Source organism: Carlito syrichta, unplaced genomic scaffold (genome assembly GCF_000164805.1).
Source record: "Carlito syrichta isolate Samal-C Ts95f unplaced genomic scaffold, Tarsius_syrichta-2.0.1 Scaffold125966, whole genome shotgun sequence".
Lineage (NCBI taxonomy): Eukaryota > Metazoa > Chordata > Mammalia > Primates > Tarsiidae > Carlito > Carlito syrichta.
The window spans coordinates 179,527-193,554 of NW_007070062.1; the positions used below are offsets into that span (position 1 = coordinate 179,527).

Sequence of the window (14,028 nt, forward strand, 5' to 3'; positions counted from 1 at the left end):
CAGCAGTCACTTTGAAACTTTAAAAAGAGCATGACTAACTTGCTCATCCCCTTTTAGTTCCTTAAATATTCGAGACATGAGGGTGGGAGAGAAACTGTCTGGTCAGGTGCAGGGATTGGTGAAGAAACAGAAAAAACCCTGGAGATGCAGGCAGAGGGAGACATAGATGGTTAAAGGTCTGCTGAATGAATTAGTGAAACTAACAGACTAATATACTGCTCACTAGTTAATCATTTTCTCTCCAAGAACGGAGAGATGAGGCGACTAAAACTCTCCTTTCACTTTTCAGGGGTTAAATGAACCCATTTCTTAGCCCCTTTTAAAATAATCTCACAGAAGATACTGTGGGTGGGGGGTTAGTTATAATAGAAAACAACAACAGAAAAACAAACACACACAGCTGGGCACAGTGGTTCATGCCTGTAATCCCAACACTTTGAGAGGCCAAAGCAGGAGGACTGCCTGAGCCCAGGGATTCAAGACCAACCTGGGCCACATAGTGAGACCTCGTCTCTACAAAAAATCAAAAATTAGCCAGGTGTAGTGGCACATTCGAGTAGTCCCAGATACTTGAGACGCTGAGGCAGAAGGATCATGCCCAGGAGGTTGAGGCTGCTATGAGCCATGATTGTGCCACTGCACTCCAGCCTGAATGACAGTGAGACCCTGACTCAAAAAGTAAAATAAATCAACAAATTAAATAACCTCGCAGAAGACTTTGATTATTGAGGGGGGTGATAGTGCATGGTAGAAAACCACAACAGAAAATCAAGCAAATAAGAAATGAAGTCAAATAATGAAATATGTACCCATGTTGACCCCTGCCTTTCTCATCTGTAAAATAACAATATTAAAATACACATATCTGAAGGTTGTTGTGAGAGATTCAGTGAGACAGAGGATATAAACGTACACAGCACCACATTTGACACTTAGTATCCAATGAATGTTAGTTTCCCACCCCTTTTCTGTCTATATCACTTCCTCATCCTCACTCCAGTGAGGTTAATCCAAGGGTCACTGTCTTTAGCTGTAAAATGGATACATTAATAAAATCTACTTTGCAGACTTGTTATTAGATTGAATCAGACAATCCATACGAAGCACTTAACACAGCACCCATAGATAATACTCAGTGGATATTACTATTATTGTTGTTGCCGTGTCATTATTCTTTATTAAATTAAAATAACTTATTTCAAATAGACATAGAACTCCCACTGAATTATAAAATACTAGACCTAAAGAACCTTAGTTTTTAATCATCACGTATAGTTTTTCAAGCTGAGATACTTCCCTCCAAAGAAAGAATGCATTTGCAAATGCAGATGGTATGGTTGTCATATGACTAAGAATGCTGTTGGCATTTAATACCTGGGGGCCAGGAATGTCAAATAACTACAATGAGCAGGACACTCTCATCCATGAAAAATGTCCCAACTTAGATGCCAAACACAAAGTTGTTCAACTACTTCACGGAGGGGGTCAGAGAGATGAAGATATTTGACCAAGATATTAGAGTTAGCATTAGAGCTAGAACTAAATTCTTTTTTTTTTTTTTGAGTTGGGGGTCTTACTCTGTCATAAAGGCTGGAAGATCAGGACTCACAGTAGCCTTGGCCTCCTGGGCTCAGGATTCTTCCACCTCAGTATCCCAAGTATCTGGGAACTGACTATAAGTGCACACCATCATGCCTTGCCAGTTTTTTTGCTTTTGTTTTTGTTTTTTAGAAATGAGGTTTCACTGCACTGTCCAGGCTGGTTTCAAACTTCTGGACTCAAACAATCCTTCCACCTTGGCCTCCTAAAGTGCTGGGATGACAGGCGTGAACTACCTTGCTCGGCCTAGAACTAAATTTTATCGAGTGTTAGTGTTAGCACTGCACAAATTTTTCCCATCTTTTGTAATTGTCATCAGCAGAGCATACATGTCTCTATTTTTAGCAGTGGCAATTGTCTCTAAAAAGTCAGTAAAATTCCTAAGGGGAGAAAAAAAAGAAGACTTACACTGTGCTTTCTTACTCTGTCACCAGGAGAGAAAGAAACAGAGGAAGAATGGAGATTGGAGTTTTTTTTTATTTTAATATTGAATAATAATATATTAGCTTGCTTCACTGGTTCCATTACAGTAAAGGCTGGAGTGGTAACTCAGTGCCTTAGAACACAAGATGAAAGAGGCAAAAGTTTGATTTCAGTCCTCCTCTGGGCTCATTAGTTTTATTTTATTTTGTTTCTTTGCTTTTATTATGATTTCAGTTGACCCATAATAATTATACATATTTATGGGGTATAGTGTGATATTTCAATACTTGTATACTATGTGATAATGATCAAATCAGGGTAATTAGCATATCTAGCACTTCAAGCATTTATCATTTCTTTATGTCGGAAACATTTAAAATCTATTCTTCTAGCTATTTGATTATGTCATATAATCATAGCATGTCATGCATGCATGTTGTCGTGAACATCTAAGAAAGTATGAAACTGCCAAAACACTCTAACCCCACTGCCAAAAAATAGCTCAATTACTTGTCCTGCTGATCAGGATTCATGTTTAACTCAATTTAGTCTATTTTAACATCTGTGGATCACCTACTAATTGCTGGGCACTGTGCTAGATGCTGGGAGTACTAAGATGAATTAGACACACTCCATAGCCTCAAGGAGGTTAGATGACCAGAGAAGACAAAAATGTAAGCAGATTATTTCAATAAAGTTAGTCTTATAGTAGAGGCAAAATTGTTGGTTTATAGAGTGAGCTAAACTAGTAAATTCATTTTGATTAAATGTTTTAAATAACGTAGATACATCAGATACCTTAATATACCAAGAGAAACAGTCTATTGTAGCCAAAAGGACTGTTTTCTATCACAAATTTGTCCATTTTTCTCTCTTTTTCAGATTTAGGATATATGAAGGATAAGACAATCTCAGTGTTACCTGAATACAAGTTGCATATCCTTCGGAACGTTTCTTATGTTCTCTTAGCCTCTAGAAACAATATAAATTAAGTGTTCCTACTTACCTCTGAGTATTGTTGTAAGTACAGAAGGAGATAATGCCTGTGAATGCTCTATACACACTATGTGGCTGTCTCTTCACCACACCATTTCGTCTTTCCAGAAAGACTACATTTTTCAGCTCCCCTGTAGCTAAGAGGATAATTTGACTAATTCTCACCAATGGAATATTAGTGAAAGTGACATAACTTCTAGCCCAAGCAATTAAAGATTGGTATACTTTCTTCACAAATTATCTTCTCTACTTTTGCAGCAACTTTGGAGACCATGTGTTCCAGATAGCACAACCACAAAATGGCAGAAGGCTATATATTCTGTATTGAACTTGATGTAAGAAATATTTTGTTGTCACTGAGACTTTAGTGTGTATGCATTACTGCATAGTGTTTAGTGTGTATGCATTACTGCAGCACAGCTTATCTCATACTGACTAATACACAATCTGCATTTCTGATGTAAATGATTATTTTTAAATGTATTAGCATACTTAGATGGTCTCATTACCCAGCAGCACTGGGAATATTTTACTACATTAAGGCAAAGCCTCAAGCTCAGCAGCCCTTAGAGCATTTGGTATTATTATATCACTATGATATTCTCCTATATGCTAAACAAAACCTACATGGCCTTTTATCTTTCATTTCTGTTCTTGATATCCCCTCTCTTCATCATATGTTCTAAAACCCCATCTCAATTAACTTGTCATGTGCATCTGTTATTCCAAAGGAATCAATATGCCAAATAGGTGGGGGATGCCAATTTCCCAATTGTACTCATGTCAGGAACCAACCACTTTGAAAGCTTCTTAGCTGGACGACTAAGATGTTGATCACAACAAGTAAAGGGTTTGCCTGCATCTATAAAGAGACTTGTGACCTAAGGGAAAACTGTCAAAATGCATATTTCAGAATAAACAGATGCTTAACACATGAGCATGTACTGTGGTATGCATCATAATTAAAACATATGGAATACTCATCCCAGTGGCTCTTTTGGGACTTTTTATAGAAGCTCTTATTGCAGATGTTTTCAGTAGTTGAAAGTACAATATGTATACAATTATTCCAGGATCATAGAATGATAATGCTCTGGAAATATCACCTTACCTGTTCTATATTTTGACTTCTGGTAACATATTCATTACCAACTTTGATTCTAGGATGGATCAAACACTTTACCAGCTCAGCGGAGTTAATGCTCATGAGGAAAGCAGCCTTGTCAGCACCTGGTCATAAGGAAGGAAAAGAATAGGGGAGGGAAGAAAACACTGTTAAAATTAATTCCTTTATAGCTAAATTACCCAGCAGTATAGAAAGATGGTGTGGTTAGGTCAATGTAACAAGGTCATTTGTAGCTTTGAAATAAATGCCTGAATCACAAATGTTTAAAAGAATCTATTTCTTGGAAATGCAAATCAAAACCACATTGAAATGCCACTTCACGCCCACTGGAATGGCTCTAATCAAAAAGGCAGACAATAACAAGGGTTGGCGAGGATGTGAAGAAATTGGAACCATTATGCATTGCTGGTGGGAATGCAAAATGGTGTTGCTTCATGGAAGACAGTGTGGCAGTTACTCAGCTGTTAAACACAGTTACTACAGGACTCGGCAATTCCACACTCAGGAATAGTCCTAAGAGAAATGAAAACATATTCACATGAAAAATTGTATGCAGATGTTCCACAATAGTCAAGGTGGGGAAAAAATGAAATGTTCATCAACTCGTGAATGGATAAACAAAATGTGCTATATTCATACAATGAGATATTATTCAGCCATTTTAAAAAATGAATTTTTGATACGAACTGCAACATGACTAAAATTTGAAAACATTACGCTAAGTGAAAAAAGTCAGACACAAAAGACCACATACTATAAGATATGTGGACTGTCCAGGATAGGTAAATCCATATGAATATAAAGTAGATTTTGGTTTCCTGGGGTTGGGGGAAGAGGAAATGGGTACAGGGTTTCTTTTGTAGTGATAAAATGTTCTGGAATTAGATAGTGGTGATTGTTGTACAACCTTGAGAATATACTAAAACCCACTAAACTTAAAATTTTTACTTTAAAAAGGTAGATTTTTATGGTGTGTGAATTGTATCTCAATTTTTAAAAAGAATCTATTTCTTTATACTGGCACTATTCTAAAAAGAAGTTTGTCTGAAAAACATGGAAAATGCCATCTTTATTATTTGCCTGTTTTTTTTCCTTCTATGTATGTGCTTGTAGAGTCCTCCAATGAAACAGAGTCTTGGGTCATGTAAATTGATAATTCAAGACAACCACCAATCAACAGAAGCTAGGACATTTGCCCAGTACCTATTAAAAACTCTTTCTACTCCTGCGAAGTCTCTATTTACTCCATAGTGCCCTCTGCAGCCCAACAATAATACTTACACCCCACAAAATTTAAGTTCTATAAAACAAAACTTCCATTTTCTAAAAAAAAAGAAGCAGAGAATAAGTGTTATCAGAAGAAAAAGTAAATAGGCATGTATCATCTCAGGTGTTAAGAAAATGACAAAAATATAAAAGATGCCACAGGCAAGAAGTTATAAGCATATTTCAAATTACAGATTATTTTGGCTACCAAACAAAATGAATATTCCACTCATCCAAAAACTCTCTGCCATGCTTTCCATTTTAAATGAATCCTGAGATATGTTGGTATATCTGACATAGCCATTCTGCAGAATAATGTCTTATGAGAGAAGATCATGCATTCTTTTTTTACTTCACTAAAAAAAAAGTACAAAATTCTCCGAGCAATAATCAAAAACAGAAAATAAAGTTTAAAAAATTAGAGAGCTACACATTATCTGTATTAGCAATATCTATCTGTGGTAGACTTTAAATTTTTAATAGAGGCATAACAATTTTGAAATATTTGATTCATTTATAAACTACAATCAATATATATTATACATACATTTCTACAAGCTACAGACACACTGTTAGGTTGCTTGCAGTGATAATGAATTTCAGTTGCTACAAAATCTTTCAAAATGCAAAGTCTATTTGGGAAAGTAAGTGAAAAATCAAAGGTAGAGCTGACACGCCCATGCTGTGCTGAGATGCTCCTGCTAAGAGTGCCAGCCTTGGAGACAAAAGCCTGACTGTTTCAAGTTGAAATGCCCTTGTGTCCACAACATAGACTTTTTGCACTGGAAGAGACTTTAGAGAGCATCTTATGCAACATGAAAATATTTAAAAGAAAGGAAGAAATGCCACGTGCCTGGTATATCTGAGTGAAAATGAATAGTAATGAACAGTTTAAAAAATAATTCCCCAGTGTCTGTCCAGGTTAAAAAAAAAAAAGACAAGAGTTTTTTCTAAGCTTTGGAGGCATTCAGATAGATAATACAGATAATAATAGTCTCAAAGAATGGTTTCTCACACCAGGAGCCTTCATACATTCTTTTTCCAGTGTTAAGGATAGTACTTTGAGTCTATTTTTATCCATGAACAAAAGAAACCCAAATTCTCCCCATGGTATCCCACCTTAAGCACTCACAGAAATAACATCTAACATTACAGGATTATGTCTCATCACACCAGAGGTCTTGCGTATTTACAGACAGGACTGATGTGCTCTGGACTTACCTCAGAGGTTTACACTATACTTCACATATGTTCTGTCTTTTGGGGGAGAGTGTGGGAGGTGGAGACAGAAAACAATCATAGTTATCATGTTCCAAAAATAAATTGACTTCATTTGCACTAAATATTTACAGTTTACAGCCAAGATGAAAATAGTGTAAATCTATGAATAAATGCCAATCTAACATTCAGGAACTACTTACTATAGGAAACAAAGCAATGTCTATAAACACGTTTTAATCATGTTCCCAAAGAGGCTTTATACAATTCTCACCAAGAAGCCTCATTTCCTTCCGGACTTTGTGAATGAAACCATGGATTTTAATTAGGCAGCATGATCTTATCCGGGAGAGGTAACATGTAGTGAAAGCAGTGGCTCTCAAACATCGGTTTGTATCAGAGTAGCCTAGAGAGCTAGTCAAGAACAAAAAGATGAGGCTCGCTGAAGTAAGTTAGGATCTGGGCTTCTCTTAGTTGCTCAGGTTACCCAGGTGATTCTGATACACATAAACGTTTAAGAACAAAGTTCTTCTTACAGTGTTCCTCAACTTTGATTGCACATTGAGATCACCTGGCAAGTTGTAACAACAAATACTGATGCCTGCAACTCACTTCCAGAAATCTGTATTGGTTTTGTTTTTGTTTTTAGAGGGGTGAGGCCTTATCTTTAGGAATTTTAAAGTTCCCCAGGTGATTCCGATTGGCAGCCAAGTTTGCAAACTACCATGTAGGGAATGGTAGCCAGGTTTGGTAAATACATTCTGAAGTCAAGAAGAGGGAAAGAACAAAGTATGACTTTGCCTGAAAAACAGGTAAGGAAGTAGAGAAATTCAAAAGGAAATCTTTTCCAACTTTACAATTCTAGCCCAGCTCAGTCCCATCTACAGATAACAAGATGTGAAAGAATGGAACCAGTTTCATCAATATTTAGGAGTTATGATAATGACATTAAATTATTTTATGGAGAATTATATCACAATTTATTTTCATTAATTTATTAAACTGGAATGTGACTAGTCCAAATTGAAATATGCTCTATGTGTAAAATACATAGCAGATTTTATAAACTTAGTATAAAAAGAAAATATCTCATAAAAATGTTAGAATTGATTACTTGTTACACTAATATTTTAGATGTACTGAGTTAAAAAATATTATTGCTTTTCACCTTTCTTTTTTTTGAGTTGGAGTCTCACTCAGTCGCCCAGACTGAAGTGCAGTGGCTGCTCCCGGCTGGAACTACAGGCGCACACTACCATGCCCGGCTAATTTTTTGATTTATTGTAAAGATGAGGTCTCGCCAAGTTGCCCGGGGAGGTCTTGAACCCACGGGCTCAGGCACTTCACTCACCTCGGCCTCCCAAAGTGCAGGATTACAGGCTGAGCCACCGAGCCCGGCCTGCTTTTTACTTTTCAATGTAGCTTTTTAATTTCTTTTTTAATTTTTAAATGTGGCTACCAAAAAAATTAAAATCACCAGTATGGATGAGGTATCAATTGGTAATGTGTGGACTACTAGTGGTGGATGAGGAAATAAAACTAATGACATTTTCAAGTTTAAAAATAAATGAAAAAATAAACAAAAGTTACTGAGCACTTGCTGTGCGTAAGCCCTGGTGCTAGATGATCTAGTAAGAAGATAGATAAACAAGACAAAAATCCCTGGCATGAAGGAATTATAATCCATGAGAGTAAATAAAAAACAGGCAAAAATAGCATGTCAGTAAAATAACTGCGTAAGGGACACAAAAATCATGTATCATGAAACTGAAATAGGGAGACAGCACTTTTGGACTCTATGGACAGAGAAGGTTTTAAAAAGAAACAACATTTGATCTGGGCTTTGAAGGATAAGAAGGGTTTTTATAGGCAAATGCGGAAGAACAAGAATTTGTGAGATAAAGAACAGCATGACTTGAAGCCACAGGAGTGGGAGAGTACAAGGTGTGGTCAAAGAAGAGGTTATAACCTAGATAGGTTGGACTGTGACGTCAAGGAGTGAGTAATAAACTGAAAAAAGCAGGTGATTTCTGGTGACAGGAGCCATTTGATGCCACGTTAAGATATTAGTTTAATAATGGGGGAACGCTAAAGGAGCTTCAAGCAGAGTAACGACATAATTAGAGTCATGCTTTAGAATGATTAATTTTGGAAATGTGCAAACAGACCAGAGTAGGAAGAGTTTAAAAGTACAGAGAGAGTGAACCCATTTGCAGGACGTCAAAGTTAAGATGCTGGAGCTCTAAAATGGTCATGAGAAAGGGAAAGAGAGAGACTGAGAGACATGACTCGGAGGTTTCCAGTCTGAGATGCAGAGAGAACAGCAGTTCATCAATATGGATAGAAACGCCGATAGGAAAGAATCATTTGAGGGAGAAGATGGTGCGCTGCATGTGGAATTTAGGGTACCAGAAAATATGCAGTAGAGAGTTGGAAACATGGGGTTGGAACTCAAGAAAGAGGTAAAGGATGGGATGTCCCCTTAGGTTCCGGTGCCTATCCCCCTTCCAATGTCTTCTCCATCTGTCCAGCTATTTAAATTCCTTCCTAAATGATTAACTGGGAAGAAATTGCCAAAGCTTAATATATTAAGAATCCTTAGAAACCAAGAAAAATCCACCATCTCCATTTTAAAAATGAGGTAATGATAGAAACATTCTGGAAAATTCAAAAGAGAAATAATACAAATAGGCCATAATATATAAAAATTAATACTTAGATATGAAATAAACATTTTTAATTGGCAACAGAATAACTGCCAGTGTTGGTGAGGATAAAAAGAATATCACTTTCTTATGCTGCTGATGGGAATATAAATGGCATATAGAGGCATCTGAGAAAGAAATTTAGTCCTGGAAGCTGATTCTAGAAATATGAATATTCTTAGATATATCTATACATCTTTAAATCTATAAGTAAATTCACCAAAACTTTGCTCATAATAGCAAAATTCTGGAAATAAATTCAATAATCAATAAGATATTTAAATTAAATATCTATACATCTGTACATTGTACATCTATACAATGGAACACTTTGTAGTCATCTAAAAGGATATTGCAGGAAAAAAAGTGTTCACATATAATTTGATTTTTAAAAATCCAGTGTGAAATAACATGAGTATGATCACAAGGCAGTGAACACACCAAATTAGATCCCTGTTCTTATAAAGCTTACAGACAGACTGGAGGGGTGGAGTTTAGAACAAATAATGAAAAATAGCTGTATGAATGACACGAAGATAAATATTTAGGTTAGGGAAATAGTGATGGGACAGTGGTGGGGATGGTCAAAGAAGGCTTTTCTGACAAAGTAGCATCCAAGAAGTCACTTTAATAAAGTAAGGATATCTAGGAAAACAGTTCCAGAAAGAAAGAAGAGACACTGGAAAAGTCCTGCAATAGGAGTGCCCACACACCCCCAAAAGAACCACGAGTCCAAGAGGGCTGAGTGGAAGGGCGTGAGAGAAAATAGTAGATTTCCCCACCAATGTAGGGATTAGAGAGGAATTTAGAGAAGTATCATAGAGAATAAGAAGGCTATGACAGGGACTTGGGGTTTTATCTGGAGTAAGTTGGGAGCCATTGTTGAGTTTGGAGTAGTGGACGAACATAGACTGACTTACACGGGGAAGGGATTGACTGTGACTCCTCTGGGCAGAGCTATCTATCATAGGCAGGGAGACCAGAAAGGAGACTCTTGGAATAACCTGGAATAAAATGGTGGCTTGGGCTAGATGGAGGCCGTGGACATGACCATTGTGATAAGTTGTGACCATTGTGATAAGTTGTGAGCTTTTGAAGAGTTTTCAAAGGTAGAGATGATGAAAAAGAAAACAGTTTAGAATGATTATAAGATCTGAGTCAGGGCAACTAGGAGAATCTAGTTGACATTTATTAAGAAGATGAAGAAATGAAGAGTTGGTGGTCGAGGCAGGGTGGGATGAAGCATTCAGTTCTTTACATGTTGAGTTTGGGATGATCGCCAAAGAAATGAGTGTAGAAAGAGAAGACGAAAGGGCCCAGGGTTGGACCCTGTAGCCCTGCAGCATTAGCAGCAGGCAAGATGAGGAAGCTTCAGCAAAGAACCTGGGAAAGTGCCAACAGACAGACTGGATGAGACTACATTATTTCATTTGTCCATCTGTGTTTTCTGATTTACTAATAAGTATGCCTTTCTTTAGTAATAAAAACAATTCTTCAAAAAAACTCTATTTCAAAGCATGGGAGACACAAGAAAATTATCACAAAAACAAAATAAGGTGCCACAAAATCATCTTTGAATATGTTAATAGGTAAGATGTTTACACCATCTTCACATCACATTCCCCCACTTCATTCATGTCTGTGCCCAAGCCCTCTTCTCTGAGGGGCTTCCTGACAACCCTATTTGTTCTTTTACTCTGCTTTATTTCCTTTCTGTTATGACTTAATACATGTTCGTTTGTGTATTTATTGTCTATCTCCCACGCTAGGCAAAACAGAGACAATATCTCGTTCACAGATGTATCCCCAGCTTCAAGAATAGTCCCTGGCACAGACAGGCCTCAAAATTATTTGTTGAACAACAACAAAAAAAAACAATCCAATTAAAAAATGGGCAAAGAACTTGAATAGACATTTCTCAAAAGACATACAAACGTCCAATAAGCACATGAAAAGATGTTCAACATCACTAATCATTCAGGAAATGCAAATGAAAACCACAATGAGAAACCATTTTACACCCATTAAGATGGCTATTATAAAAAACAGAAAACAAGTGTTGGCGTGAATGTGAAGAAATTGGAACCCTGTGCGTTGTTGGTAGGAATGTCAGATGGTGCAGCCACTTTGGAAAACAGTATGGTGGTTCCTCAAAAACGTAACATAGAATTACCATCTAATCCAGCAATTCTACTTCTGGGTATAGACATAAATGAATTGAAAGCAGGAACTCAGACAAATATTTGTATACCAACATTCATAGCAGCATTATACATAATTGCCAAAAAGTAAAAGAAACCTAAGTATCCATCCAATTATGAATGTATAAATGTATATCCGGGGTAGATACATACAATGGAATATTATTCAGCCTTACAAAGGAATGACGTTCTGATACAGGCTACAACGGGAATAAATCTGGAAGACATTATGCTAAGTGAAGTAAGCCAGACACAAAAGGCCGAATATTATATGAGTATACTTACACGAGGTACCTAGAGTAGTCAATTTCATAGAGTCAGAAAGTAGAACAGTGGTTGCCAAGGACGGGGGGAAGGAGACAAGGGGGAGTTTTTGTTTAACGGGTACAAAGTTTATTCAGGTTGGCATGATGAAAAACTTCTGGAGATGGATAACAGTGATCGTTACACGACAATGTGAATGTATGTAATGCCACTGAGCTGTACACTTAAAAATGCCTGAAATGGCAAGTATTGTGTCATGGATGATTTACAATTAAAAATATTAAATTTATAAACATTTTGTTTAAAAATTTGAGTGAATGGATTTTTTCTTTTTAATATTAAAATGAGAATTGTAATAGTCGATGACAAATTATAATAACAATGCTCCCCTCCTCTCATGACTCGTTTTCTGGGGTTTTTTTGTTTGTTTGTTTGTTTTTAGTTAGAGTCTCACTCTGTCTCCCAGACTGGAGTGCAGTGGCCACTCCACTCCCGGCCACTGCAGCCTCGACCTGCTGGGCTCCGGAGATCCTTCCACCTCAGGCTTCCCAGTAGCCAGAATTACAGGCGTGAGCTACCACGCCTGGCTGATTTTTTGATTTATTGTAGAGATGAGGTCTCGCCAAGTTGCCCAGGTGGGTCTCGAACCCGCGGGCTCAGGCAATCCACTCACCTCAGCCTCCCAAAGCGCTGGGATTACAGGCTGAGCCACCGAGCCTGGCGGTTTTCTGTTTTAACGACCATTCTAGGCATATTACTTATTACAAGATGCCTCAAATCTTTTTAGTAGTCAGGCAAGACTACAAATTTTTTAAAATATGAATTAAAAAAGCGAGAGGAGATGAAGCCTTGGGGTCTCCCCCTTGTGGAGTTAGTCACTTCATGTTGGAATTCCAAGGCCTTCCATCACATCTCCATTTTGCACCTAAGGCAGTTTATGGCGATTTGCTTCTCTCTCGGTTTTTCTCCATAGTCTACGTGCTAAAGGCAGACTACATCTTGGTCAATCCTGTTTCACCCAAAAGTGGCAAATTCACTGGATCGACAATAAGAGGAATGAGTCTTATTCTGCCCTAGAAGATTCTACATTAGAAGGGTGGTTGAGAGAATAATTTTGAGGAACAGCAATGGGAAAGAAGGTATTGAGTAATTCCAATACTTTCCAAAAACCAAGAGGTCAGGCCAATTGCAAGGAGAAAGGGAGCAGGACTGGGTCAGGGATTTGACGTAAATGCCATGTCTTCAAAACGATTCTTACTTTCTGTGCCATCTGCTTCCAGTTGCTCTTCTCTGGGTTTCTGTTTAAATTTCATGTTTCCAAAGTGCATGATGGCTCCAGTGAGTTTATAGCATCCATACTTCTCATCAGGAAGAAAGCCCAGGATGTCCATGGCTTGCTGTAAAAAGAGAAACAGATGGCCCTGTCTTCATTTGCCTAATGGCTGCAACCAGCACCTCACCCCCACTGTGTCATACCTCAGGCTGTGGGCTGCAGGGGAATGAGACAGACAGCTCTGTTCAAAGTAATGCAAATCAACCCTGTGGGCACTGGGTCACCTGTAGTCTGCTCATCCCTTTACAAAAGAGTATTGGCCAGGCACAAGACAAGGCTTGTTTAGTCTCCAGTAGTTTTAGAAACTTCCTTCAATGCCCTGTCCCTCTCGTGTCCCTTCCAGCATCAGATCCGAATTGGCTGCATGGGGTCAATTATTTTGTCTCTCATGGTTATAACAGAAAGCATCAGATCTGTTGGGTTGCTTATTTCTGTGATCCCATATGTTCTCCTGACTTTATTCCAGAGCAGACAAATTTTAAAGACTGGCAAAAGGAAGTGTGTAAGAAACGTCACCTCACCATAGAACTGCATCCTAAGAAGCCACTGCACATGGTAAGATGTGCGTTCTCATATACTCCAGGAGGGTGAATATTAGTATAATCTATCTAGCGGTCAATTGAGAACATGAACCAAGAGGTGATAAAAAAATTCATAGTCCTTTTCTTTCGCTTCTAGGAATCTAGCATAAGGTGAATCTGATAAACGGAAAAAATATTCCCTACAGTGGCAAGGTGGATGAAGTGACAATAAACTTGATTCTAACACTAGGGGAATAACTCAATACACAGTAGGAGAAAGGCCTGATACAATCTTAAGGATTCATGCAAGTGTTTACAAGGAGTTTGTAATGACATTTCAAATGCTTGTAAGATTAAATTGAAAAAGTAGACCCTA

General features: G+C 37.6%; 1 protein-coding gene across 1 annotated transcript in view; it reads right to left on the reverse strand.

Moving 5' to 3' along the window:
- The window catches only part of MYH15 (myosin heavy chain 15), a 140,396-nt gene that overhangs the window by 98,901 nt on the left and 27,467 nt on the right, over nucleotides 1–14,028 (reverse strand). Inside the window, exons 11-12 of the mRNA XM_008048571.2 lie at nucleotides 13,057–13,195; nucleotides 4,130–4,248 (exon numbers count right to left, since the gene is read on the reverse strand). Of these exons, the coding sequence (XP_008046762.1) occupies nucleotides 4,130–4,248; nucleotides 13,057–13,195 (258 nt within the window). The remainder of the gene's footprint in view (nucleotides 1–4,129; nucleotides 4,249–13,056; nucleotides 13,196–14,028) is intronic.